We start from the raw sequence: 27,125 nt of genomic DNA, 5'->3' as shown, positions 1-27,125 counted from the left end.
GTTCTACTGTCACACAGCCATTTTGATTCCAAGTAGGAGATCGCACAAGGTTGTTGTATACAGGAAGGAGCTTTTTTACTAATCACCCCAAGCTAGAAACAACTTTACACCTCAAAGTGACCTGGAAGTTGCTCCATGAAGATGAATGGTCTTAATCTTATTTAACCAGGCATACTTTCATAGTTTCCCCCCTGGGGAGAGAGGAGATCCACAGAGGTTGGCTAACAGTGTTAGTTACCAGAGTTCTTTGAGTAGGACATTCACCTTGAGAAGTCAGGATAATTCATTCTTCTCCTGTTTTTTCTACTAATCTTAAGAGCTACTACAGTATGAAGTTACTTGCTGGTTCTGGGGCAAAACAAAGCCTCTTCTGATCAAGCTACTCCCAGTTGATCAATTCATGATCAGATACTTTTTTAGGCATTAGTTTTCCAAGTGTAATGCTTGGAAGAGAAAGATCAGGATCACCTGAGGCATGGTGATAAATGCAAGTTCATAAGCCTCAGCCCAGACCTACTTAATCAAAGTCGGGGGGTGGGGGCAGTAACTGTTTCCATCAGCCCTCCTTTGATCCTGATGCACACGAAAGTTGGAGAACCAATGGTCTAGAACAGCAGTCCCCAACCTTTTTGGCACCAGGGACCGGTTTTGTGGAAGACAATATTTCCACGGACGGGGGTGGTGGAGGGGTGGTTCAGACGGTAACGCCAGCGATGGGGAGCGATGGGGAGCGGCAGATGAAGCTTCGCTCGCTTGCCCACTGCTCACCTCCTGCTGTGAGGCCCGGTTCCTAACAGGCCAAGGACCGGTACAGGTCCATGGCCCAGGGGTTGGGGACCCCTGAGCTAGAAGATTCGTGACTAGCTCTAGACTAGTTCTACCTAAGTTTGCTCGACTTTGTGGAAGAGTTTTGTTCTACACCCTCACAAACTTGTAAAAGGTCTGCTAAGCCTGAGATACTAAGTTCTTGTAGATTCTGTTTGAGTTGTCAACCAACTATGAAATTCTACTGAAATGTTCTCTTCAGAAGATAGGAGGGCTGCAGAAGAAAAAATTACCCCAAGCTGGAAAGAGGTGACGCTAACAGTAGATGAGCTAGTGTAAAGAAATTACTTTTTACCTTTCAAATGAGAAGCTGAGCACAGGCTAGCAGTGCAATCTGGTTTTATTAACACATTTGGTCTGAGTAACTCATCTCCGTTTCCTGATGGCCAGGTAGGACACTAACAAGGCTCCAATGATTAAGGTTCCAGAAAGGCCAGCCACCCACAGAGCTTGGGAGTCTAAAGGAGACCCTGGAGGATGGAAAGGTAGATTAATGCATGCTGAAAATCAAGAGATTCTACATCCTAATAAAGACTGCCAGTCTTGAGCTACAGGAAAAAAAACTAGACAATTCCTTTTGAGGTTCACATTGGCCAAATCAGTAAGGGAAGCAGGGGTGAGCAAGTAGCTTTGGTTTGACCAATGGTTCAGATACGGGACCTCCTGGAGGTCTCCTTCCACTCACTTGAGTATTTACGGAGCTTTTCTGAAGAGTCCGGAGTGGCTTGGAGTAAAATCATGGGGCCCTGGCTAGAAATGCTAGCAGTGCTGTTCTGAAAATGGATGTCAGAGCTTCTTCTTCCTGTTGGAGAGATGAGTTAGGGATTTGTTAGTACATGTGGTGTGAGCGGTTAAGGAGTCTAAAATAGTGCCAGGTCCCTTAGTATGGATAGCTCTGTTCCATGGGCCTCAAGAAAAACCTCAATGTGTTCGATACAAAGTCTCAGACTTGCTCATTTGTATTAACACTTTCGGAGAAATGATGACTTTGGACTATCCCCAAACTGTCATTCTTCTTACGTAGAGATGCTTAAACAGTTGTATCTTAGTACTGAGACCCTATGATATAAAGGTACCTGGTAAGACACTAATAGCAGAGCTCTGTTTGAATCCTATTTCTACTGCCAGTTGTAGATCTTTGAACTTTCAAAGTTTTAGTTTTTATAGACATATATGTATACAAGTGTATGTGTCATTGCAGTTGGATGTTCAATATTTAATCTATTAGATGATAGTTATGAAAAATACTATGAGGTGGTTTTTTTTTGACATAAGGGACTTAAAGCTTCAGGGGTCATGAATCCCCATTAATTCAGGAGCCAGGTACGATCTGTGGGATCAGGTGGAGTACACAGCTGTATGAGCATCGGGCCTGATCATCAGAGCACATAACTCTAAGTCTGCAATCCTATTCCACCTGTAAGCCCTCAGGCAAGTATAGAGGTCTACCATTTATATCTGGATAGACCAGAAATGTCTTATTAGATTATAGGCTGTGAACCCATTTGACTCCTGGCTAAGGCAAAATTTATATGGAGAAAAGCTAAAGCTGAGAGTTTTCAGGATTTATAGCTTATATTTAGAAGGCCTGCAATTCTAGGAAACTAGTTGTATTTCTGTTCTACTGCATCATGAAAGTACTTAAGGAAGCCTCGTTAATAAGATGAATCTTCGGTTTGACTCATTTGCCACAGGCTAAAGAAGGTTTGCTCTGGGACGCCAAATACACTGAAATCTGTCCTCTGGTGTAGACAGCTTGGAAACTTACGTCTGGCAGGACAGGTTGTCACACAGGATGGTGTCCCAGCAGGCTGGCAGACCGATGCACTGCAGTGCAGATACACCTGGGAGCCAACAGAATTGGGATCATGGTGTAACACGTCATGATAAGTCTTCAAACCTGCTTTATCTCCCCCAGGAAGAAATCAAGAAGTTTCAGAAAATCCTGAAAAACCAAGCTGACATCACAGAATCACTAAAATACTCGATTCTAGTTGACAGGTCACACATGCCATTGGCATCCTTTGATTGGTCCAAAGCAGTACCAACAACCAATGTTTAAGGGCCACTTCGGCTGAAGAGGGGTACAGTGTGAGAACACTTGAGCTGGGGGGTTTAGAGCCCTGCTGAAGACCACAGAAGGTGGCATCGTACCGGTCCCTTGAGTGCCTGCTTTGCCGCTGAGTCCACGAAACTGAAGGTGGAAATGCTGAAGCGCTGGTGGTGAGAAGGAAACGCCAGGTCCAAGGCTCTCCGGACGGGGATCAGTTTGGTCTGATAGTTGTCTCCAGTGTAGGGGCATCTAAGCAAGGATATCCAGCAGTCAAGATGGGCTTCGTGGAGGGTGTTTAACACAGGTGCAAGAAAAAGCCACTTACCCATTTACCAGCATGGGCCACTGGGGCTGGAGCAGGGCGTTTGTGCTGGGGGTGGCCCAACACTGGTGTAGGCGCAGCTCTAGACTGGGGTCTGTTCTGTGTTGGATAGAGACTTCCACGTAGATGGGATCCCGAAGCAACTTCACCACTGGGTAGTCACTAGCAGTGTAGTAGGAGCTATAGTGTTTGTCTGCAAGAGGCCAAAACAAGTTGAAGCAGTAAAGAGATTGGAACCTCTAGGTGGCTTGAGATAGACCATCACCCACATAAACACCTCTGGCAAGTATCTTGTTACCAAGGTAGGGTCTTGACGCCCAGAGAAGTGACAAGACTTGGACTAGAGGCCAGATACTCCACAAAAGAGGGTCTTACCTTTGGCAATCTGAAGTTCCAGAGTGAGGTGTCCAGGCTGGGTCTCAGGAAGGGGTGGTGGGAGAGTAAAAACCTGGACATTAACTGGAAGAGCACTGCTGCTTGCAGAGTAGCTACAACTGATTCGAAGCCTGCAGAAAAATAAGATTTTAGCTACTATCCTGGGGGGGTGGACCATGCCACCTCTTTAAGGTTTGAGGAACTATTAAGTGCTAGGTGTTGGAACAAGTTTATAAACGTGTTGTGTGATTCTGGCCTTGTGAGAGCTATCATTGGGGAGACTGATATGTAAACAAGATCAGTGTTTGAGAGTTTGATATAAAAACCATACAAGAAATAGACATGGTCAACAGATGAATGGATAAACATGCGGTAGATACAATGGAACACTACTCAGCCATAAAAAAGAATGAAATGATGCCATTTGCAGCAACATGGATGGACCCACAGATGGTCATACTAAGTGAAATCAGACACAAAGACAAATATCATATGATATCATTTACATGTGGAATCTAAAATAGGACACAAATGAACTTATCTATGAAACAGAAACAGACTCACAGACAGAGAACAGACTTGTGGTTGCCAAGGGGAAGGGGAAGGGAAAGTGGGGGAGGGATGGATTGGGAGTTTGGGATTAGCAGATGCTATTACATAGAGACTGGATAAATAAGGTCCTACTGTACAGCACATGGAACTATATTCAATATCCTGTAACAAACCATAATGGAAAATATGAAAAATATATATAACCGAATCCCTTTGTTGTACAGCAGAAATTAAAACATTGTAAATCAACTATACTTCAATTAAGAAATAGATATGGTACTATGGGAAAAACGTACCTTCTGAGGAGGGGGTAGTCAGGGAAGATGTTGCAGGGGATTTGATAAAAGTAACTGAGAGATAGAGAGAAAAGTACGGAGGCAAGAAGTTTGAGGGCCACTGAATACTCCAGAAGCACAGTCTGGGGTTAGTGAATAGTGAGGGAAGGATTGAGAAAGATTAGGCTGGAGAAGTAGTAGCAGTTTCATGCAGGGCCCTGCAAGTTATGCTCACGATGTTAAGCTTAAGCTCTAGGAAGACAAAGAGAAAGCTTTAAGTATGCTGGCTAAGGTTTTAAAGGGATTCATTTTGCTACAGCTTAGACAGTGGAGGTAGAAGGAAGAGACCAGAGTGAGAAACAAAAGACCCGTGAAATGAATTAGAAGTCAGGTAAGTTTGAGGCTTAGGATCAAGTTGGTGGCAGTAACGCAGGGCTATTGGATCAAATAATGGTAAGTGAGATCGGACAACCAAGGCAGTTGAGATTCTCCTGTCATGAGGAGATGGTCATTTCTGGATTCATGTTTACTCTAAAACTCCTGCTTTATGCGAGAAGGGAAGTCAGGCATTCTGGTCAAGCAAGGTCAGGTTAACTAAGACCCTTACCTGAAGATACTGTCTCGGGTGATAGAACCACGGCTCCAAGTTCTCACATCCCGAGTTGCAACCAGCTCGTTTTCATATACTGCCTGGTTTCCAGTGATCTACAAGGGCAGGTGAAGAGTCTTGTCACTCCTGCAAGCCAGATGCTGCTTCACTCATCATTTGCTTTGTTCGGTGCTCAGCAAGGCTGCCCTATTACAGGTTGCATTTTTCAAAACGTGAGTGGAGGCAAGAGCAGGTGGCACTGACTAGCTGGCAAGTTATCACTTCACCTTACTTTCAGGACAAAGGGGCAGGAAGAGGCTTAGGAGTACTCAGATGAGGCAGCCAGAAATACCACCGACCTCAGCTGACCTCCCTGCTCGTTTCCCAGGGCAGTGCAGTGGGAAGAACCTGTTATTTGTTCTTCTACAGTGTGGTAAGAGGTGCTAGCCCCTCGCTGGAGTGCAGGTGGGATGACTTAGCCGAGTGCCCTGGGGAGGCTTCGGCTTTCTCAGTGATGAAGCCCTCTCTGTCCTAGAGACCATCCTACGCACCAAGCAGTAGTCACGGCTAAGCTATTCCAGTTCTCCCCCCATCACTAGGGCATTCCTACCCAACTTCAAGTCAGGAACAGAGCCCAAGGTCAGCTCTTCTCACCCATTTTGTAGTACCACAGGCAGTAAACGGAAACCGGAACAGGACAAAGGTGTGTGTTGCCGTCGCAGGTTTACATTCACTGTCATTCCTGAAGGCCAAGTGCACAGAATTCAGCAGCAGTGGGGGCGAGGTCACATTCCGAGACACAGCGATGGAGAAGTGGCCGTCCTGGGTACAGCGTGCGGTCACTGAAACACCAGAGCGACTGTGCTGAAGGCAGGTCATCTCGCTTGTTACCGAGCCAGCCAGACAAGAGTCTAATTATTTAGTTTAGTTCTTTTAAATTCCCCGCCCTCCTCTCCCCCCACTCCTAGAAAAGCTGCATTCCCAGCTAGTGACCTTGATGCATGTTCAGCCATCCAGAGCTTCATCAAGGCTCTGCATGGTCACTTGGGTTTGAATCTTGCCTCCACCACTTACTGTGTGGCCTCAAGGAGAGTATTTAACCTCCTTGCATCAACTTCATCTGTAGAATGGGGACAGCCGTACCTGCTTTGTTTTACTGATCAGCTAGAATTCAGAGCATATAACTGAGTGTGGCATCTAGGTGTTTAATGAGGGTCTTTTTTTTTTTTTTTCATGGGAAAAACTTGGAGCACGGTTTGGGACAAATAATCATCTTTTGAAATAAAGCTCTCTGGACAATCAGCCACCAGTGGCTATTTCTTGGGAATTGGTTAAGTTTCTGTCAATTAGCATCTTGCACACAGACTTAGCTTCTTGAGTTCATTGAGCGTTACTTGCTCTACATTGGATTCTAGGAGAATAGACAATGGAAGACTGTAGAAAGCTCTGTCACTTAGTCAAGTGTTCTAGGAGGTGTTGCTTATACATCAATCTTTGGTCATCTTTAGTATTTGCCTTCTGGATGGGGGTGGGGGAGATAACCCTCCTCTGGGTTTAGTTAATGGTAATTGCAGGCACTTTTCTTCAGCTGATTTCAAAGACACAGTGACTCACCTGTGTTTCCGTAGTAACAGGAATTGACCTCTTCAGAATCATAGCAGCAGCCTAGCTGCTTGCAGTCTCCTTGAGTGATGGGTGAAGGAGCACATGGCAGTCTGTCCCACACTGGGACAGAGTCGCAGAGGCCACCATTTGGGATGTCTAGGGCTAGATTTTGCAGAGAAGAGCAACATTAAGTAACAAAGTTTGGTCTTTAAGAAGAGACCATTTCATTACAAAGCATTAACATTCAATTCCCATAGATATCTACATGATTGAAAGGGATATATACATACTAGAGATTATATCTGAGTTAGAAAGTTAACTATTAGATCACCTTATAGGAGTCCCCTGAAAGGAGTCCTCTTTGGAAGAAATACCAGTAAGACTGGAAGAAGCAGTGAGACTCAACTTTTTTATTCAAGTAAAGAATTCTTATGGTTCTGATGAACCTAGGGGCAGGACAGGAATAAAGATGTAGACGTAGACAATGGACTTGAGGACATGGGGAGGGGGAAGGGTAAGCTGGGACGAAGTGAGAGAGTGGCACGGACATATATACACTACCAAATGTAAAATAGATAGCTAGTGGGAAGCAGCCGCATAGCACAGGGAGATCAGCTCGGTGCTCTGTGACCACCTAAAGGGGTGGGAAAGGGAGGGTGGGAGGAAGACGCGAGAGGGAGGAGATATGGGAATATATGTATACGTATAGCTGATTCACTTTGTTATACAGCAGAAACTAACACACCATTGTAAAGCAATTATACTCCAATAAAGACGTTAAAAATAAAGAATTCTTAATTCTGTTCTTTAAAAGGCACTTCTCAATCTTAGTGTACTCTAAATTACCATCATTTTGAAATGCAGTTCTGATTCAGTAGGTGGGGAGTGAGGCCTATGATCCTATATTTTATCACTATTACCCCAGTGGCTATAGCCTAACAAGGCAGGTGTGAAGAATTACAAATTCGACTCTTATGACTGAGGTAGGGCTCGCAGGTGGCAAGGCAAGATTTGCTGGAGTTGAGTTGGTGTCATACTTCCTATTAATTACCCAGTTAAGTAATCGAGTAGCGCCCCTAGCTGAAGGGGCTGAGCCCTATTCTCAGCGCAGTCTGCTTCTTGAAGGCATTTGCCGAGTCTCCTTGATAACTTCAGCTTCCTTCCCTACCCTTCAAGGCGAGGGGAGCTCTGGTCCTGGGATAACTCTTGGTTGAATCCCAGCTCTGCCACCTACCAGTGAGGGGCACTTGGTAAACTCCCTGCTGGGGGCCAGCAATAGGGCTCACAGCGCTGGGCTGGGATTATAGGTGACACGCGCAGCACCACCCACAGTGCCTGGGCCCCAAGTCGTCGCTCAGGTGGCGGTTATCCTAAGGTCTCCCGTGGAGGGGAGAATTAGAAGACAGTCCTCCATGGGTGCCTGGGGTCACTGCACACAGCAGGTAGAAGATGCCTGAGGGCATCTTCCAGGCAGCTCCATACCACCCAGAACCTGGAAGTTTCCAGCCCTTACCTGGGAGATCCATGGGACACCTGAACAGCTTTGTCTCTGTAACCGTCCTGCGTCCACCCGCATCTGCTCCTTCAACTCCAACCGGCATGATGTAGTGGGAGTCCTGGAGAGACACGCCCCGGGAGTCAGCCCGGATGGTGGCACAGGTGCCTCAGCGTTCCTGAGGACTGGGTCGTACTCACCCACTCAGTGACATAGCAGCCGCTGTAGGACACGTCCACCAGCAGGGAGCTGCCAGGGCCCTCGCTCACCCAGGTGCCACACTCAGAGTCATTCTGCAGCCTGTGCGGCAGCCCGCGATTATCTGGGGGCGGGGAAGGGGGGAAAGCACAGATGGTCGGTCACCACCGTCACCAGTGCTGGGAAAGGACTGCCAGCTTTGCCTTAGACCCCAGGGACAGCTGCCAAGAAAAGAGGAACAAAAGGGGAATCAGATTCAGAAGCAAAGCTACATTTTAAAAGATTCGTTCTATAGAGAGAAGCGGCAGAGTTTAGCAAAGGGGGGAAGCATCAGGACAGGAAGCAGAGGGCAGTTGTAGGCAGTAGAGGAGACACGCCATTGCCTGGCTCAGCCTTCAAACCTACCCCAAGCTACCAGTGCAGGAGGGGTTGCTGTCTCCTGGCTGAGAAGGTTTATGGTGAACTGCAAGCTCCTTAGCCCACAGCGGAGTCCACCGGGATAACCTGGTGCCTCGGGCTCACGCTGGCCACTCAGAGCAACAGACAGTGGAAACCAGAGCCAGAGGGATCGCAGCAGCCACATAGCAGCGTCGCCGGAAGCCTGACTGACCGCGCTTCCGGTCCTGCACTTCCTCTCCCGAGAGCCCGCACTCCCCATGCCCTTTATATACAGAGGGAAAGCTGGTTTCAGGTGCACGTCTATGTAGCATGCAGGTGGGACCCCTTTGGAAAGGGTGATTCCTCCAGCTTCATTCACTTTAGGCCACAGTCTGCAGCTGCAGCACTTTAAACATCGAAATCAGGTGGTCTTCAGAGACCAGGAACAATGTGGTGCCTTTTAGCTAAGAGAGGCTTTCTCCCGGTTGCTCAGTGTAGCACTTATTTTACTAGCTTACTGACCTTCCTTTAGAAGCTTGCATATTTGGGTGTAAATCCTAGCTCTGCCACTTATGAGCTGTATGAACTGGGTAAGTTACTACCTCTCAGAATCTCAGTATTCTCATCTGTAAATTGGGAATATCTCCTGGCAGGTGTGTTCTTTTGATTGTATTTAGCCTAATATTTATGATAGGAACAATTTTCCCAAGTTGACTAAGAATCTTTGTCAGAGCACTGGGAACGTGTAACCAGGTATCCATAATTCTCTTCAACTGATAAAAGCGAACAAATAAGCCTGTGTCTTCCCCGGGGAAATTGCACAACTCATTTAACCATGTGGTGACAAACAACACTGAGGAAATGCTGGACTCTGCCCTCAGGGATGGGATGTGGTTTTCCAACATCTCTGTCTGGTTTGGGTTTGGCCACTAGCCCATCACATCCCATTTACTTGCTCACAGGACTTACCACATTGGATTTTAATGGCCTCTTATTTACTCAGTGTCCCTACTAGAAGCACTTGAGGGCAGGGACCGATGTTTTATTTTTCATTGCATCCTGAAAGCCTTAGACAGTGTGTACTCAGTGTTTACTGGGGAAAGAATGAATCAATGAATTCGCTTTCATTAGTGGCCATGTCCTAAGGCTAACCCCCTTGAAAATGTGGTTTCCCAACCTCACTGGCACAGATTCATTTCCTTTGTGATGAGCTCAAACTCACAATATTTAGGTGTTTTTTCTTCAAGTCATTATACATGTGAGTAAGTATAAGAATGAAGAGGAATACAACAAACTAGTGAATAAAACAAAAAAGCAGCAGACTCACAGATATAGAGAACAAACTAGTGGTTACCAGTGGGGAGGGGGAAGGAGGAAGGGGCAATATAGGGATAGGGGGAAAAAAGTTATTATGAGATTATATGAAATCATCTGTGTGAAACTTCTGAAAACTGTAAAGCAGTATAGAATTTCAAGAATCTTTCATTCAATAAAAAAAAAAAAAAAAAAAGGATGAGGGTTGGACTTGTGTGTGATGCCTCAGGAGCTGAACGGCCAGTCTCCCCACTGGACTTATGAATGCTGCTCCCTAAAGTAGTGAAAAATATGGGAAAGTTTACCTATTTTGCTAAAACTTGCAGGCAGTATAGAATAGCGGTTATGTGGATTTTGGCAATGGGTGAATCTGGGTATAAATTCTGAGTCATTACTTACTAGCTCGGTGACCTCTGTCAATGAGTTACGAGTCTTACATCTGTACAACGGGGATAATAACACCTACCTCACAGGGGAGGTATTATTATAACGAACAGGTTTCTGTTCGATTAAATTACGTATGGATAGTGCTTATTACAAACCTTGCTGCATAATCGTTAACAAGACAAGTCTATGTGCTTGGGAAATAAAGGTGAGATGGGAGGTGAAAAGAAAGCAAGTGCCAAGCAATGGACTCCTTGGCTCGGTGGCGAGTCTGAAGAGCAGCCTGTACTTCTGGGGTTGCATTCCCTTGTGAGGGTATGTGTTTACACAGCTGGGAAACAAACATAAAAGTCTGGAACTATGTTGTGATATCTGGAAGTCCCCCCAGGCTCACACCAGTCACGCGGATGTAGAGGGTCAAGGGTGAATCCCAAGAGACACCAGCAGGGCTGAGATGAGGTGAGTCCACGCTCACTTCTGCACTAAATCCTCTGAGGACATCTTTATTCAACGACACAACTCGGTTTCGGGAGAGAAAATGCACTGAAAATGTGTGGCCCACCTCAAGGAGCCCCGATTATCTCAAAAGTAACTCTCTGCCCTTTGAATCTGGAAGGGCAAATGCTGCTCTTAGCATTCTCTTATATTAAAATCATCCGCTCGTTTAAAAACAATTCTAGTGGGGGACTTCCCTGGTGGTCCAGTGGTTAAGAATCGGTCTTGCAATGCAGGGGAAGCCCGTTCGATTCCTGGTCGGGGGACTAAGATGCCGCATGCCGCAGGGCAACTAAGCCCGTGTGCCACAACTACTGAGCCCTCGCGCCACAACTACGGAGCTCACGTGCTCTGGAGCGTGCATGCCACAACTAGAGAGAAGCCCGTGCACCACAACGAAGAGCCTGTGTGCCACAACGAAAGATCCCGGGTGCCGCAACTAAGAACCGACGCAGCCAAAAATAAATAAATAAATATTAAAGAAAAAATAAAAAAGTAAAAAATCATAATTTTAGTGGGATTACAGGTAGAATACAAATCACTTAAATTGTAGAGACTTATCAAAAGCCCTGTCATCACTGCAGTGTTCATTTGACTCACGTTTTATAGGCATATTTAAGGATCCACTTTGTGTCACCTACCAAAGGACTGTATTATACCCCTGGCTTTCCAGGGTCCCCAGCTTGTAGACAGCAGATCGTGGGACTTCTCAGCCTCCATAAACATGTGAGCAAATTCCTCATAATAAATATATATCTATACCTCTCTATCCCCTACTTGTTCCGTTTCTCTGGAGAACCCTGACTCACACGCTGCTCATTCCTCATTCACTGGACTGGCCCCCGAGGGTCCCCGAGACACGGGAGGGCAAGGACAGCCTGTGCTACTGGGGAAAGGCAAAGTCTGATTTCTGAAAACCTTGCTCACTCTGGGCATACCTTCTTTGAGTTACATTTGAATGTTTCGATTTAAAGTAAAGAACAAGGGTATAGCTATGCCAGGTTTACTAATGCTCCCTTTATTGGAAATGGGCACACATGGCGATTTCTTTAGAGACTGGCTGCGTTTTGATAGATACCAAGGTTGTTACTGCTTTCTGGCCATTGGACACATGTTCCTTGAGACCTGGCATTGACAGCGGCTCCCTTGCTGTGACTGGAGTGTGCCCTCCTGACTGGAAGGTGGGGTATCACATAAACAAAGCCCCAGGAAACTCTCATCAAGTGTGAAAAAGCAATAATCAAAATTACCCCTCAAATATGGAGGACCAATTAGACCATTGTGTGTGCTAATCAGTAATTAGGGGGCACCCAGCTGTTCTCGGCAAGTGGTGGAAATAGGATACTTCTCTTCTGAAGGAAGACGTCCGACAATGTACTGCAAGTACTTACATGGTTTTCCTTCTCAGCAAGCAAGAACAAAGTGCGAGCCTGAGTCAGTTGTGAGGTGATGAGTCCTAGCCCCAGGTCTTCTTTCGACTTCCTCCTTCCCGCCTGGGCCAGGCAACCCCCTGCCCTGGCGGCCCAGCCCCGACTCTGCTCTGATTTTGTCTGGCCTCTCCTGCTCCACCCCTTCCTGTCACCATGACCACCGCCAGTAGGGGAAACTATCCTTCCTTCTTCCTCAGGCAGGAGGCGCCCCGGCTGAATAGGCTTTTGGGCTTTGAGAGGAACGGCAATGTAGTGGCTAGCTCTCTCTTGAGGTGGAAGAGTAGTTAAGTAAGTAGTTAGGTGACGAAGAAAGAGGTAGTAAACTGCTAAAGAAAGAAAAAGAACTAAAATTAAGGACCTTGGGGTGGGGATTTACAGGTACACTTGGTGTGAGATTTCTGGCCTGTACAGCGTCTACTGAAATGCATGCCCCCCTCTTGAATTAGGCTCAAAGGGACAACAGTCGTATTGGATAAGAGTCCACACTAATTACCCCATTTTAACTTGATTACCTCCATAAACACCCCATTTCCAAATAAGGTCACATTCTTGTGTGATAGCAGATAGGTTAGGGGGTTCCCAGAGAAAGAGAACCAGGAATGGCTTTCTTGAAATGAGAAGCCATTTTGGCTAAGCCATTTTGTGTTCTAAGCCTGGCCACAATGCCTGCCCTTGAACAGGTCTCAGTAATCAATGATCTTAAGGAACAAAGGAATGCAGGAACAGAGAAAAGGCAGTCAAACAAGAGTGCAATGATTAAAGCAGAGGCCTAGTTCCTCCTCAAGGGATATACGTAACAATCTGACACTTGTCTTTGAGTTCTGCAGGAACTAAGGCCCCCAACCAGGTGGAGGACGGAATGGTGATGTCGACCCTTCTGACTTCAATCAACTAAAGTTTGGACTCTGTCAACCTCTGCCTCAATTTTATGCTGAGTTCTCTTCTGCTCAATCCCCTTCATGAATATGCATGTGCCCTTAGCTTAAAACTTCCCCAATTTGGCTGTTCAGGGAGACACTGCTTTGGGAAAGATGGCTGGTGCTCTCTTCCTTGCTGCAAGTAATAATAAATCCTTCCTTCTCCCAATCTCTGGCTTGGCTATGTCTTTTGGTTCAACACCCACCAAGAGGTGAACCCGGTCACATTCACTGGGCTAGGACTTCAATGTATCTTTAGGCACAATTCAACTCAAAACACCTTGCAAACCATGTAAAACTGCATCAGCCAAATTAATCTTTCTTTGGGGCTTTTTTCTTTTTTCTTTTTTTTTTTAATGACATGAGAACTCAATGTATGCGAAAGCCTCTGTTTCTTTACTTTTATAATTTTTCTTTCCTTGTTAAAAGTTCTTTTAAACATTCCAATCTTGCTTTGGCTAAACTAAAGGGATTTTTAAAATTCCTTTTTGTTTAGATGAAAAGGATTGGTAAATGCATACAACGGCTGAGTTGACTGGTACTAATGGCTGTTTCAGTTCAGAGCAGGGCAAACCAGGTGAGCTAGGACAGTTGAAGAATAGGCTTGGCCATTGCCTTATGCTTGATAGCTATTCTAGCACAATTGCTCTCAGCTGACTGGAGTTGATTGGGTAATTAACTTACCAAGTTTGTTGTGCCTGATGGTATCTTATATACTCATAAGTCTTATATTCTACCCCAACTTGACCATAATCAGGATATAGCCTTGCTTTTCTAGCCATGTGCCTTTACATACACGGTTTCCTCCTCATGGGATGCCCACAGCCTTACCTCTATTTGAGCAGTCCCTCACTGTCACGCAGGGCAAAGATTCTCCAAAGCCTTGTCCCTGAACGAGCAGGACCAGCGTCACCTGGGGACTTAGGAGAGCTGTCTGCCAATTTGGGGGCCTCACTCCTGATCTAGGGAATCAGAAACTCTGGGTGGGGGACCCATCATGGTTAAGCCTTCCAGGTGATTCTGACACACACTCAGGCTTGAGAACCACCACCTTAAGGTAGAACCTCCAAGTCCTCTTCTCCATGAAGCATTTCCTGATCGTCCAGCCGGAGAGAACTCCTTCTTAGTTCGGAAAACCAACACTCTTTATGTGTATTCCTCTTGTGACAACAGCAATTCAGGACTCTACTTTCCCTTTCTGGATTGAATGTCCTTGAAGCATGTGTCTTACTCATCTTTGTATTCTCCATATTACTTACCCAAGTGCTCAAACCATATTTTTGAGATGAATGAACTCTGATCTCATAAGTGGTCTGCATCCATGCTTTAGAAGGAGCCAGTTTTGCAATACCTGCTTCCTATTTGCCACCAGCCTGTGTTTCTGTGCTAACTCAGCATGTGAGGGAAACTTCCTGTTATCTCCAGGAGAAGACCCAGTCTCCTTAGCATGGCCCCCCCAAGCCCTCCCTGATCTTGTCTCTGCCCATGTGTCCCAGTGGCCCCCTTCTTCCCAGTGGCTGGTCATATAAAGCTCCTCTGAAGTTTCCCAAACCTGCTCTGACTCCACACACCGCTCCCCCCACCACCCTGCCCCGGGCTGTGGCCTGTGCTCTTTTATATTCTGGGATGCCCTGTGGATCCTGCCATATCCGTCAACAAAGGATGTTGTGGCCATCAAGCCGTCAGCCACTGCAGTTGCCCCTGACTGTGAACCCTGAGGGGATTCAGGGTGGAGAAAACAGGACACTGGCCCCAGATAGTTAAGGTGCACATGGAAGGAATGATTTCAGTGAGCCCAGACTTGCATCTTCCCCATACACAGAAAAGCACTTAATTCATTAACTTGAGATGTCTGGTTTTCTTTAATTAACAGTAATCTTTTGATATTCTGCCTGCTTTTTGGTTTGTTTGTTTGCAAAAGCTCCCATACATCCTGGTTCCTCCCTTACCTCTTCCGAGCAGTCCTTCAGAACTATGACAGACTGCCTCTCAGCCTTAAATCCTAAGAAAGGCTGCTGAATAAAACATAATTCTTAACTTTTCGGCTGTGCTTTTTTTTCCCCCAGTCGACAACCGTCTCCTGCTTTGTCTGCTTGTTTCCGGCTTGGCTTACTTTTACTTATTTCATTGCATCTTATTCTTTAAAAAATCTGGCTGAGGGATCACCTCCTCTGGAAATCCTCCTCTGGCCCCTGGCCACCTGGCCGGGTTGCGGGCTGTGCCCTGAGCACTTTAGTACCTTCTGCTCTCACAGCCCTTCCCAGGGCATCGCATCCTCTGTCTGGGTCCTTTTCAGCCACAGGGTCTTTGAGCGCAGGGTCCGTCCCCTCTAGCTTAATGCCTTCAACGCAGCAAAGCCTCAATAAATATTTATGCAATGGATGGATCGTGCTCTGGGAATTCAGCTTAGACAAAATTTTAAAATCCCATTGAAGGTCCCACCTTCCCCCTTGCATCTTTCTACCCTGCATTTCACACAGGACTAGCAGTTCTCCTTTGTATTCAGTTAGAGTTTTCTTTATCTTCTTTACAACCTTCCCTAGAAGAGGTCTAGTTAAATGATTTTGCCAAAGCATATTCGTGCATATACAAAAACATATCATGAAGCAGAGTAGTTGCCTACTGCCTCTAAGCAAATATCAATAGAAGCATAGAATGCTTCTGTTAAGATCTTTTTATCCAGCCTGAACACGAATAACTCGAGTCACACAGTGTAGTCAATGCTTCGGGAATAAATCATGTTAATTACACTATATTTATAAATAATAGCCAACTTCACTGAGCCTCTACTCTGGACCAGATATTTTCCTAGATCCTGGGGATGAAACTCACCTTTCTCCTGCTCTCATTTTCTGGTTCTCTTTCTCTTTGCCTCCCAATCTCTCTCTCATGGGACACACTTTCTGTCACATACTATGCCAGTCTCAGAGATCTATCAGTAAAAAAAAAAAAAAAAAAGAGACTTGGTCTCATGGAACTTACAGATGAGATACTTATTATTTACTGAACAATATTAGTCACACATGTATCCCCTAGGCTTAGCCCAATGTCTGGCCGTGAATGCTCGTTAATGAGTGAATGAATGGACGAAAGTATAAAACCATGAGTAAACTAATTTCAAATATTTCTATACATTTCACTTCAGAGCAACCAGCAGCTCTGAAGTGTTTTATCGATGCATGTGATTCAGGGGCTGTCCTTTCTGACTGGGTGCTGAGTGTTCTAGAGAATCCCTCTAATATTCTCATTTATTTTCCACTATCCTCCTTTTCCTTTTTTCCTTAGTGTGGCAGATAAGTGATAGGTTAGACTCAGAACTAAAGAACCTAATCAAGGTTGCTTTTGTTTTGTTTTTTCTCAAACTTCAAAGCCCTAGTTTTATAGAGCCATCTGATATACTTGGTGCTGATAAAATTTGGCATAAGTTTCCCCCAAATTCAGCAGGACCCTGCCAACAGCTAGCTTTGAGGCTTCGTGCCTATGACTGGGGTAGTCACGGATTCAAAAGGCCAAGCGGGGCTGCCTCAGGAGGGTCCCCTGGAAGCTGACTGCAGACTCATCTGATTTCCTCTGATGGAGAACACAAATCCCTCCTCCTTCCCTTACCTCCACTCCCAGTGATACCTGCAAAGTTTTACTACATAAAATTCTCCAGAACTGATGGAAATGGTTGCAAGGACAAATTGAGGTAACAGCTGGAGAAAGACTGCTTATGAACTGGAGATGCAAACTGGCCACGGCATTGGGTAATGAATGACTCCAATCTGGGTAAGAGACTGGGGTCATGCTTATTACAGCCCCACACGCAGACACTGGTGAGAGTGAGACTTTGGCAGGGATTTATCACACAGTATATTAAAAATGTCATTAGTGAAAAATTAATATTACAAAACATTTTAGAGGGGCAGAAGCAATCATCTCAGTTTAATAACAGAGGACAGTTCTCATAAATACCCTTTATTTTTTCCTCAAGCAGAAAATGAGGAACAGGCCAGGATTATCAGATCTCACCCTCCTCCTTCCAAACTGCAAACTGAAACTGTTGATCGTTTCATTTCTTTCTTCTTAAATTGGGTCGTGTTGTCAGCTTGTGTGACAGGTCGTGCCTTTCCCTTTATTTAAAAAGATAGAAGAATCCTGGCCTTTGGAGGTAAAGGAATTGCTTCTCATTCATTGAAAATTATAAGCTTTGAAGATGGATTTTTAGGAAGGCTTTTGCTTCCAATAAACACTGAGTTGTGTTTCCACATCCTTTCCCATGCTTTGAAGGAGAAAAAAAAGACTTCTGATGCTCACAGCGTAATAGGAAAGGCCTTAGGAGTTGAGGAACACTTCCAAAGACACCTCAGTTTAACCCTTGGAATTCTTGCACTTCCACAGAGTAGCCAGGGAAATGATCTCACTGACTCTGTTTAAACTTCCTCCTTGATTAAGCATCTAGGATTGTGCTAGGAAGTGAAAGGAGTAATAATAATGATAACATGAAAGAACAAATCTGAAATATTAAACAGTAAATAAAATCTTAGACTTGCAGACTATTAGAGCTGAAATCAATTTTAAGGATCTTTTACTTTTTATATAAGAAAATGGAAGATCATTGGTTTTGCTCAGAGTCGTTGGGAGTAGAAACTTGGGACAAGAAACTAGGACTTTTGATTATTTTAGAGAAGGGGTTGGAGACTCAGATGGGAGTCAAGGCAAACACAGGGAAGCCATTAATAAATAATGCAAAGAAATCTATAACAATAATATGAGACATTATATAACCAAGTGAAAAAATATGTGATACAAGTAGAAAGAGCTGGGACTTCAGAGCAGGGTGAGAACTGATGACATTGAAACTGAAGCTCTGCAGAAGCGGAATCTGAGTTTCAGTTGAGGATGGTTAGGGTGGGATAAGACAGATGGTGAGGAAGGAGGCTAGTCTAGATTTGATGAATGAAGGATTAGTCAAAATCAAATGACCAAAGACACAAAAAAACACTTAGAATAGGAATCAACAGAATATAGGTGGGAGAGAGTAAAGGGTCATGCCCAGTGGAGAAGGGGATCTCTGCTGGGAGACAAATTTGATAGATGATGTAGCTTTCACTCCTCTCTTGTGCCAGGCCCTGGGAGCGAAAGTACAGGGATGAGTATTTGAGTTCCTGAAACATTAACATTCAAATGTCAGACCTGGAACCAGAACCCAGCTCTCCTAAATCCTCGCTTAAGAACTTTTCCATAGAAGCAAATAGCTTCTTGTAACCGTCCCCTCTGGTGCTGTGTGCATGTGGATTTTCCACTGCATAGTTTAAAAACATAGATTCATGCTCGCCAACATAGATAAAGGATGTCTCAGTATGGGAAACCATCAATCAATTGTAAAAAAAAATATTAAAAAAAGGAAACAGCAAGATGACAGTGATGGTGGTGGTGGTCTGGATAGCCCAAGGGGGGAGATTAGAAGTAAATACAATTGAAATAAAAACTGAGAACATTTGGGAGGTGGAGGCGGTTCCTCAGGCCTCATATTTTATCTGCATGCCAATACCTTTCCCTAAAATCACAAGGAATTCACTTTGGTCAGAAATTCCACGTTTTTTTCCCAAGTGAGCAGGCTCATTGCCCCTGCTTCCCCTCTCCCATCTGCAGCTTTCTTCTCTGCTGCTAAATGATGTGGCAAATGGGCATCTCTGCAGTAGCACAGGAAAGGAAAAAACTTACTCGTTTTTGATTTATGCATTGCATCTTCATGCTCCGAGGCACAGATAATCTGGCAGTGGCTTGAAATGAAAAAGAAAGAATTTAAAGTCATGCAGGGATTTGATAAACCATTGGATTCAAAGTTGTATGTGTGACTTTGGAAATAATTAATTTCCCAAATCCTTATTTTCTAACAGAGGTCATTAGTCTAGTGGTGTATAAGTGACCCCTTGATGGTAAGTGAAGCTCTCAGGGTGTGGGACGTTGGGTGGGCAACCAGGCATTACATGACCTTCCGCTTCAATGTCCAAAGGGAGCAGAGGCCATTCTAAGAGCCTGCCTTCCAGGGAAGGAAAGAACTTTGTCCCGGGAGTGAGAAGCCCTGGGTCCTAATTCCAGTGCAGTCTTCCATGTACAACGATTCATCCTTGGACTTCCCACCCTAGGGCTGGCGTGTAAGATGTGTCAACTAATGTGTGACTGACGGGATAACAAGTGGAACTTTGTGCATGTGCCTCTCTGGGTCTCAGTTTTCTCTGCTGGAAAATGAAATCATCCTTGTTGGTTATCTTTACTGCACTAAAATCCTATGACTTAAGCTTTGTGAAATTTGAGCTTATTTTATTTAATTATCATTTTGACTCACTCTGATAAAAATGTTACTTGTGGCCTGTGATGTATAAATTGAAAAAGCTGTCTACTGGTTTGTTCATGATGAAAATTCTGATTAGAGCAACCTCTATTTTTAAAAAATCATATATATGAGATTATCATATTAACTGAAGTAAGTCAGAGAGAGAAAGACAAGTATCATATGGTATCACTTACTGGTGGAATGTAAAAAAATTATACAAATGAACCTTTTTACAAAAACAGAAATAGACTCACAGACATAGAAAACAAACTTACGGTTACCAAAGGGGACAGTTTGGGGGCGCAGGCGTGGAGAGATAAATTAGGAGTTTGGGATTAACATATACACACTACTATATACAAAATAGGTAAACAACAAGGACCTACTATATAGCACAGGGAACTATACTCAATATCTTGTAATAACCTATAAAGGAAAAGAATCTGAAAAAGAATATATATATGTATGTGTATATATGTATATATGTATATTCAGGTCCCCATGAATGGACCTTCCCAGGATTCGTTCTTTGACCTACTTCCCTTCCCATTCTAGCAGAGCTCATCCATTCCCATGGTTTTAACTGATTAATCACAAATTTGACATCTCCAATTCAGACATTCATCCAATAAATGTGTGAGGAACACCTAAGATGTATAAGCAAACTGCTTGGGGATAAAATATTGAGCAAAATATACATGATTTGGGCCCTGATTTTGAAAAGAGTCTTTTGGAGAAGACAGGTAATCAAGTACTCGTAAAACAGTTAGATAAAAATCACAGTAAGAGCAATGAAGAAAAAAAAGAGAAGGCTATGAGACTGGCCAAGAATAACTAAAAGAAGGATACTGTGGCGGAAGTGGGGAGAGAGAAGAGGAGGGTGCTGCGAAGACAGGTCTGGGCCAGATCACATGGAGCCTCGCAGAACAAATGCATCAAGTACTTTGTTATCAGGAGAGCAATGGAAGTCCATTACAAGGTTTTACTAGAGAATGAAATACACCGATATTCCTTTTGAAAAGCTTACTTTGGTTGTAGTGTGAAGAACAGATTAAAGGTCAATATTGGGCATGGGGAGGGTCAGTTAGAAAGCTTTAGCAGTAGCCCAAGTAAGATGAGATGGTAGTTTGGTCTAGGGTGATAGTGGTAGAGACAGAGAGAAGTGAAAGATAATGGAAATTAGGTGAGAAGTAAGCGGCAAGACTGGTGATGTGTTAAATGGGATGGTGAAGGGGGCAGGGGTGGTGGTGTCAGGATTGGCTCTTAGGTTTCTGGTGTCCACAGTTTGATGGTATGAGTGCCATTCACTAAGATATGGAAGACTAGAGGAAACCCAGGTTTGGGGGGGTGGCAAGATCCTGAGTTTAGTTTGGGACATGCTCTATTTAATGTGCCTTCAGAGCTTCATGTCTTGATGTTGAATAAGCAGTTGGATGTATTGGGATTGGAACTCAAAGAAAATGTCTGGGTTACTTATTCAAATTGGAACTCATTGACATCTGGATGGTGTCTGAAGCTATGAGCTGCCTAAACAAAGAGTATAGAGTGAAGCTAGAAGGGGGCACCAATGGTTAATTCTTGAGGAGCCCCTTTATTTAAAAGGGTAGGCTGAGAAGGATGAATTAACCAAGGAGATTGGAGAGTGGCCAGAGGAAACCAATGGTGTGCAGTGCATCAGAGCCGATAGAAGAGAACATTTAAGAAGGAAGGCCGACAGGGTCTCCTGAAAGATTAAAGTGAGATGAAGACTGGAAAATTCCCATTGGATTTCTTGTCATCAGTCACTGACAACCTCTGTAGAGCTGATTTGAGAGAGAAAGTGATGAAAGCCAGACCGAAGAGAATTGAGTTTGGGGAGGGGAGGACACAAAGAGAGCGATTTGAGACAACACACAATTATTTTGCCATTTTTGTCTCAAGGAGAGGACAAAGGGCAGTAGCTGGGAGAATAAGTGGTAAAGGTAAAAGGATATTTATTTTAGGGTGAAGGAGACTTCAGACTGTCTAAAAACTGATGGAGTAATATCATTAACTAGAGAGAGAAGAAAAAATACAAGAAAAGAAGAGGTCATTGATAGTGTAAGTAAGAATCCTGCAAAGGCAGGAGGAAATGGGCTCATTACATAAGTTAAGGGACTGACCTTAAATAAAGGAAGGGTCATTTCCTCCATGGTAATAGGAAGAAACAGACATGTTTCTTCCTAATATCAAGTGTGTAGGATTGATATTACAAAGTTGAGATCTGCTGAACTCTATTCTTGTGAAGTAGGTGGTGAGGCTATTTATCTACTGAGAGGAAGAGGGATTGGGCAGTACCGGTTCCTATGTGAATTGATCGGGCAGTGTTGGTTCCTAAGTGAATTCCACTAGTGTTTACCATGTGCATCCAATCAGAAGGGTAAATCAGAATCCCCTCTGAACTAGAGCTCTCTTGTTGGGTGATTTGATGATTAGAACAGAGACAGTAGAAAATGCTTCTTTTGAAAAACTTTCTGATCCTAAAAGACACAATTAGTGTTTTATTGTTTCCAATATTTTTTAGCCTGTAATTATCGATTTCTGTAAGCAATTCATCTAATACAAAAAAAGCTAGAAATCCCTTCAAGTGTAATTAATTTTATCACTTCCTTCCTGCCTTCCTTCTTTCCTTCCTTCCTCCCTCCCTTCCTTCCTTCCTCAGTCACATTTCTTCTTCAGATTGATTAGCCTGTCCAATCCTTTGTTCAATTCATATCTTTCATCAGTGGTTAGTTAGCTTTACTTTGTTTTTTTTGAACTTTAGAGCTGCATTAAAAGTTTCCGACTCCAAGAGCTAAAACATTAGGCTTGAAAAGTTATTTCCACTATGTAACGTTATAAAAGTCTAAAAATTGCCTGCACAATGCTTCATTTTTATGCTTAAAGATGATTAGTACTTATTATCAACAATAAAAACTCTTTTCTGAAACCACTGAATTGGAATTAGCTTTACAATGGCATATGTGATATTAAGAATATGAATGATCAACGTTAATGAACAAAAGATAACCATTTTGAGTTTTTCCTTAAAACTATGTCTTTTAAAAGTACAAAGAAAAGTAATTATAAATACTAATGTTTAAGGGAAAAGCAAAAGTTGAACTCTTCATTGAATAAGAATAAATTATCTCAGAAACATTAGTTTTTCTAGGACTATGAATTAAATAAAGCAGGAATTATATCAGAATGGCTTTTTCCTCCTCATTTAACAATTTGCCATTCATGCAGAATATGTATATATATATGTAAAGTTTAAAGGTACTATTTCCTATTTGTCTTAATGCAAATGCTCTGAAGTTAAACTGGTGACTTAAAAACTCTTTTGTTAACCTTGTCCAAACTCATGTCAATACAGAATTACTTTTTGGCCAATGAAACAATTCTATAAAGACTTTTTCTGCTAGTTTACTGAGATCTGGGAGCCAATTTTTTCCTTCAGCCTTCTGATGTCTCTCTCTCTCTCCCTCTTTTTTTTTTTTTTTTTGAGGCTTCTATTAGGGGCTGTTGGTCATATGTGTAAGTGAACTTGTGTTAATCATGCCACTGGAGGCTCTTTTTACTGAGGAGGAACAAGTATGCCTCTTTGCAATTTGGACCACATCAAACAAGATGATGGTGTTAGAAAGATGCTGAAAATGAGTAACACTGTCATATATACTGAAGCATGCAGGACCCCGCTAGAATGTAGGAGTTTTAGCTGCATATGGTCACTAAGATTCATCAAGTATTTATTGAGGACATACTAAATTCTGGTACTATACTGGGAGCTAGGGAGAAAAAGATGAACACATATTTTGTCCTTACAAAGCTAGAATAAACAATAGATGGCTTGTAAGAACAGACAGATCATCAAATCCTGATCATTTGTGAAAACACAGGGGAGAGTGATGTTAGCCCAGCCATCAGTTGACATCTAGTGTGAGGAACTTGGGAAGTTCAGTCCTCTGTCCCTTCACAGGGAGATATGGAAATTTTCTTCTGTTTCTCTATTGTCAAAAGTTGCCCAATCCTCTTCCTCATCTTTGGGGTCTCCCTGCATTCTTTTCTCTTCATGAGGTCTTCCCTGACTGGCTGGATGAGGTACCAGCTCCATATAGATCTTTCACACCAGCCCACATGCAACTTGAACCCTTCTTTCCTTCCTTCCTCCTTCCCCCCTTTTCCTTCCTTCCTTCCTTCCTTCCTTCCTTCCTTCCTTCCTTCCTTCCTCCCTCCCTCCCTTCCTTCCTCAGTCACATTTCTTCTTCAGATTGATTAGTTTGTCCAATCCTTTGTTCAATTCATGTCTTTCATCAGTGGTTAGTTAGCTTTACTTTGTTTTTTTTTGAACTTTAGAGCTACATTAAAAGTTTCCGACTCCAAGAAACCGGAGTGTGAAAGGTATGCCTGTCTGTGTTTGGTTTGTATGGCATCCAGCATGTTATTATATGAGACAGACAAATCATAGTTGATACTTAATATTGATACTATTATGCTCACATTCAGAATAAGGCTCAGAATAGTAATCATGATCTACCACTTGCAACCATGTACTATTTTTTAGACCATGTGCTAAGCGATTTTTATATTTGATCTCATTTAATTATTCTGACAACCCTATGAGGGAATTATCTCCATTTTACAGACGATAACAAAGTATTTACTACAAAATACCTCACAGGGTTATTTCATTTTGCAGAGCAAAATGATTACATATATATATATGGACACACGCACACACATATACGATTTTATAAAACAGATGTTAATTATTAATTCGTAGGGGAAAATCTGATGTCTCACGTTGTTAACTTTTTTGGGTTTAAGAGTTAAAAACTAACTTCCAAATGTAAATGTTAACTTGCCCTATACACTTGCTCAGTTAGCCTCTGCAGGGTTCTGTCAGAAGGCACCAGGCCCACTGAACATCAGTGGAGGCAGGTGTGGAGGAAAGAGGTTTTGGACCTTGAATGCAGGGATTGAGAGGGCACTGAGCACCCATCTGTGGCCTTCAGAGAAGTGGACCCGAGCACCTGCTTCACCACCCTGTCTTAGCTTAGCACTGGAGGCACACAACCCTTACCCAAGCTCACAGTTTAAAAATCAATGGAGTAGCAGCTTTTTCTGCTTACCATGCTTCTGCTTCTTTCCACACTTTCCTGTTTATTTAATTTCATTGGCTTTTGGTCAGAAATCGACTGTGTAAAATATTTGGAATAGAAAGTAAAGTGGAACACTGAAAATGCAAGGGGACGGGATATAAACAGTGAACGTAATATCCTTGGCCAGTGACTTCTTATTTCCTGTTTCCTTAGCAGTGACGCGGATTCTGAGCACACACTCAGAGGCCTGAGCAAGCCCTGCTTGTGGTCTGTGAAACTTACAGAAGTCAGAGTCCTCCACTTGCAGCATCCTCGTTGCCAGGGAAATGGAAATTGGGCCAAAAATAGAAATGATGCCCATTTGCAGAATTCTAAAGGAAACAGAGAAACTGGCAACAATGGACAAACCACTCTCATGGGCTCTTTTTTTCCAGATAAACATGCCTTAATTTAAGAATCATCCTTGTTATCATATTAATTGCTTCAATACAATTTTCAAACTTACATAAATATTACTTAAAAGTGATTAGGCAAGGCTTAGAAGAAACAATTTTTTTCCATTTAATTAAACAACAAAAATGCCAGAGTAATTATTAAACAAATTAATGGAAAGGTCAGGGGATTTACATTGCAAATTTAACACATTTGAATATCTCCCCTCTAAAAGCTCATTGTTGGGGTGGTTTTGCACAAACATCCATTAAATGTTTTCCTTTACAGAAATGCTTTCCCTTCCTATCCGTGGAATCTGTTGTTTCAGGTCTGGTGGGAAGGTCCCAGGAAGCAAGAGTTACCGAGAGACTGCCCAGTTTCTTATTTTCCAGCTTGTTGGGGAATGTTGGCAAGTGATCTTCTTAACATAGGATAAGTCTAAGCCTTTGGTAGGCAAACAAGGAAGAAAAGTGGGATTAAAAAGAGAAAAAATGAAAAAAGAAATGAGGCACTCCAGGTGCCCAGGTGAAGTGTTGTGTTTTTACTGTCAACACCTTACAATTCTTCCTCAGTGTTGGAAAGGAAATTTCCAATGACTACTTTGAAATGACCCAAAAAACGTTTATCACCACCAAGAAGCCTAATTTTTGTTATGTCAGTATCACAAGATGACTTAGCACAACACAACAACACACAATTAACTACTTCTTCGATTGTAGAGCACATACTTCAGCCTAAAATGCACACTGAATCCATGAAGCCACTTGAGAACAGCAGGGAGACTGCATGCCGGGTTAAACCATACCCCCTACAACAATGGTGAGTCAGTTCTTCGAAATGGAATTGATCTGATCATTATGCTGCTAGCAATTCTGTGGCAATGTCGAGGCTAGCAACAGAAAAGGAAACACACACACACACACACACACACACACACACACAAACACGCTAAGAAAACAAAACAGTATTTTGTGTTAAATAAGTAATGGCTGTTTACATAAAAAGTAGCTGGCTGGAGCTGAGGAGTGTTGTGGGACTTCTTTTCAGACCTGCAGGACGGTTCAGGGAGCAGAGGGAGGGCATTTAGTGGGAACTGCTCACTATCCATCCTGATACAGGCACCAAATCCCGTTCCAGTGGCAGAACTGCTGGGCGATATGGTGAGATGCGCATGTGCCCGAGTCCTGTGGTGAGACAACTGGGATTGGGTCCTCTGACAAACTCTGTGACCTCGGACTGATTACTTAACCTGTCTGAATCTCAGTTTTCTCATCTTTAAAATGGAGGTAATAGTACACACTTAATAGGTTGTATGTATGAAATGATGTATGCTTAAAACATTCAGAACACTGATATTTATAGTGATAAAGATGACACTAATTGTTATAATAATTATTTTATCTTTTCATCTGATGATTGGCTAGAGACTCTTTCCATGTGAGTGCCAAGGAATAACAGTGGATAATATTAATATGGCAGCTCATTCCAGATAATAAGTGTGTGAGTATCAAATCATTGCAGTCTAGTATTTTTTGCCACAAGTTTCTGGACAAATATCATGAAGCATTATCCTAAAGCTGGTTGTAATTTCCCATAGGAATATTATTATAACTTAATTCCACAAATGTGAATTGAGTACCATTATGTCACAGGCATTGCGCCAGGGGCTGGCAAGGTACAAGGAGGAATAAGATGATGCTTTTCTACCCCAATTCCCACCCACGGCCACTAGATTCACAATCAAATGAGAAGAGCAGGGCCAGAAACTAGTAACCTTAATACAAGTAGGATTCTTGCCAGTGGGATCAAGAGCCCACGGCTGGTTCTAGAGTCAGTCTGCCTGGGTTTGAATCCCAGCTCTATTTCTTAAGACATGCATCTTCCACATTTCTGCATCTTGTTTTCCTGTGTAGAACTGGGATTAATAAAACCTTCATTATGAGGAATATTGGGAGGATTAAATGAGGGGATCAATTGTAGTGTTTAGCATTAGGGCTCGTCACATAGTAAACCCCCAACACATTAGATTTACCATTTCAATTCAGTTGGATCACAGAGGAAATACCAA

At 43.2% G+C, this 27,125-nt stretch overlaps 1 protein-coding gene across 1 annotated transcript; it reads right to left on the bottom strand.

The window, feature by feature from the left end:
- Positions 1-1,147: 1,147 nt before the first annotated feature.
- On the bottom strand, positions 1,148-10,533 carry ZP4 (zona pellucida glycoprotein 4). Its single transcript, XM_082407658.1, has 12 exons — positions 8,695-10,533; positions 8,292-8,413; positions 8,110-8,212; positions 6,606-6,758; positions 5,646-5,833; positions 5,010-5,107; positions 3,576-3,706; positions 3,204-3,393; positions 2,980-3,127; positions 2,594-2,669; positions 1,511-1,627; positions 1,148-1,295 (listed from the first exon to the last, which is right to left on the bottom strand). The coding sequence occupies exons 1-12, from the start codon at positions 8,945-8,947 to the stop codon at positions 1,192-1,194; spliced, it is 1,683 nt and encodes a 560-aa protein (XP_082263784.1). The 5' UTR covers positions 8,948-10,533; the 3' UTR covers positions 1,148-1,191.
- Positions 10,534-27,125: the final 16,592 nt, after the last annotated feature.

The sequence above is a fragment of the Balaenoptera borealis genome (genome assembly GCF_965194805.1).
Source record: "Balaenoptera borealis genome assembly, chromosome: 10".
In the NCBI taxonomy this organism is placed as follows: domain Eukaryota; kingdom Metazoa; phylum Chordata; class Mammalia; order Artiodactyla; family Balaenopteridae; genus Balaenoptera; species Balaenoptera borealis.
The sequence above is the reverse complement of the archived record's forward strand: the minus strand, read 5'-3'. Positions and strand labels throughout refer to the sequence as shown.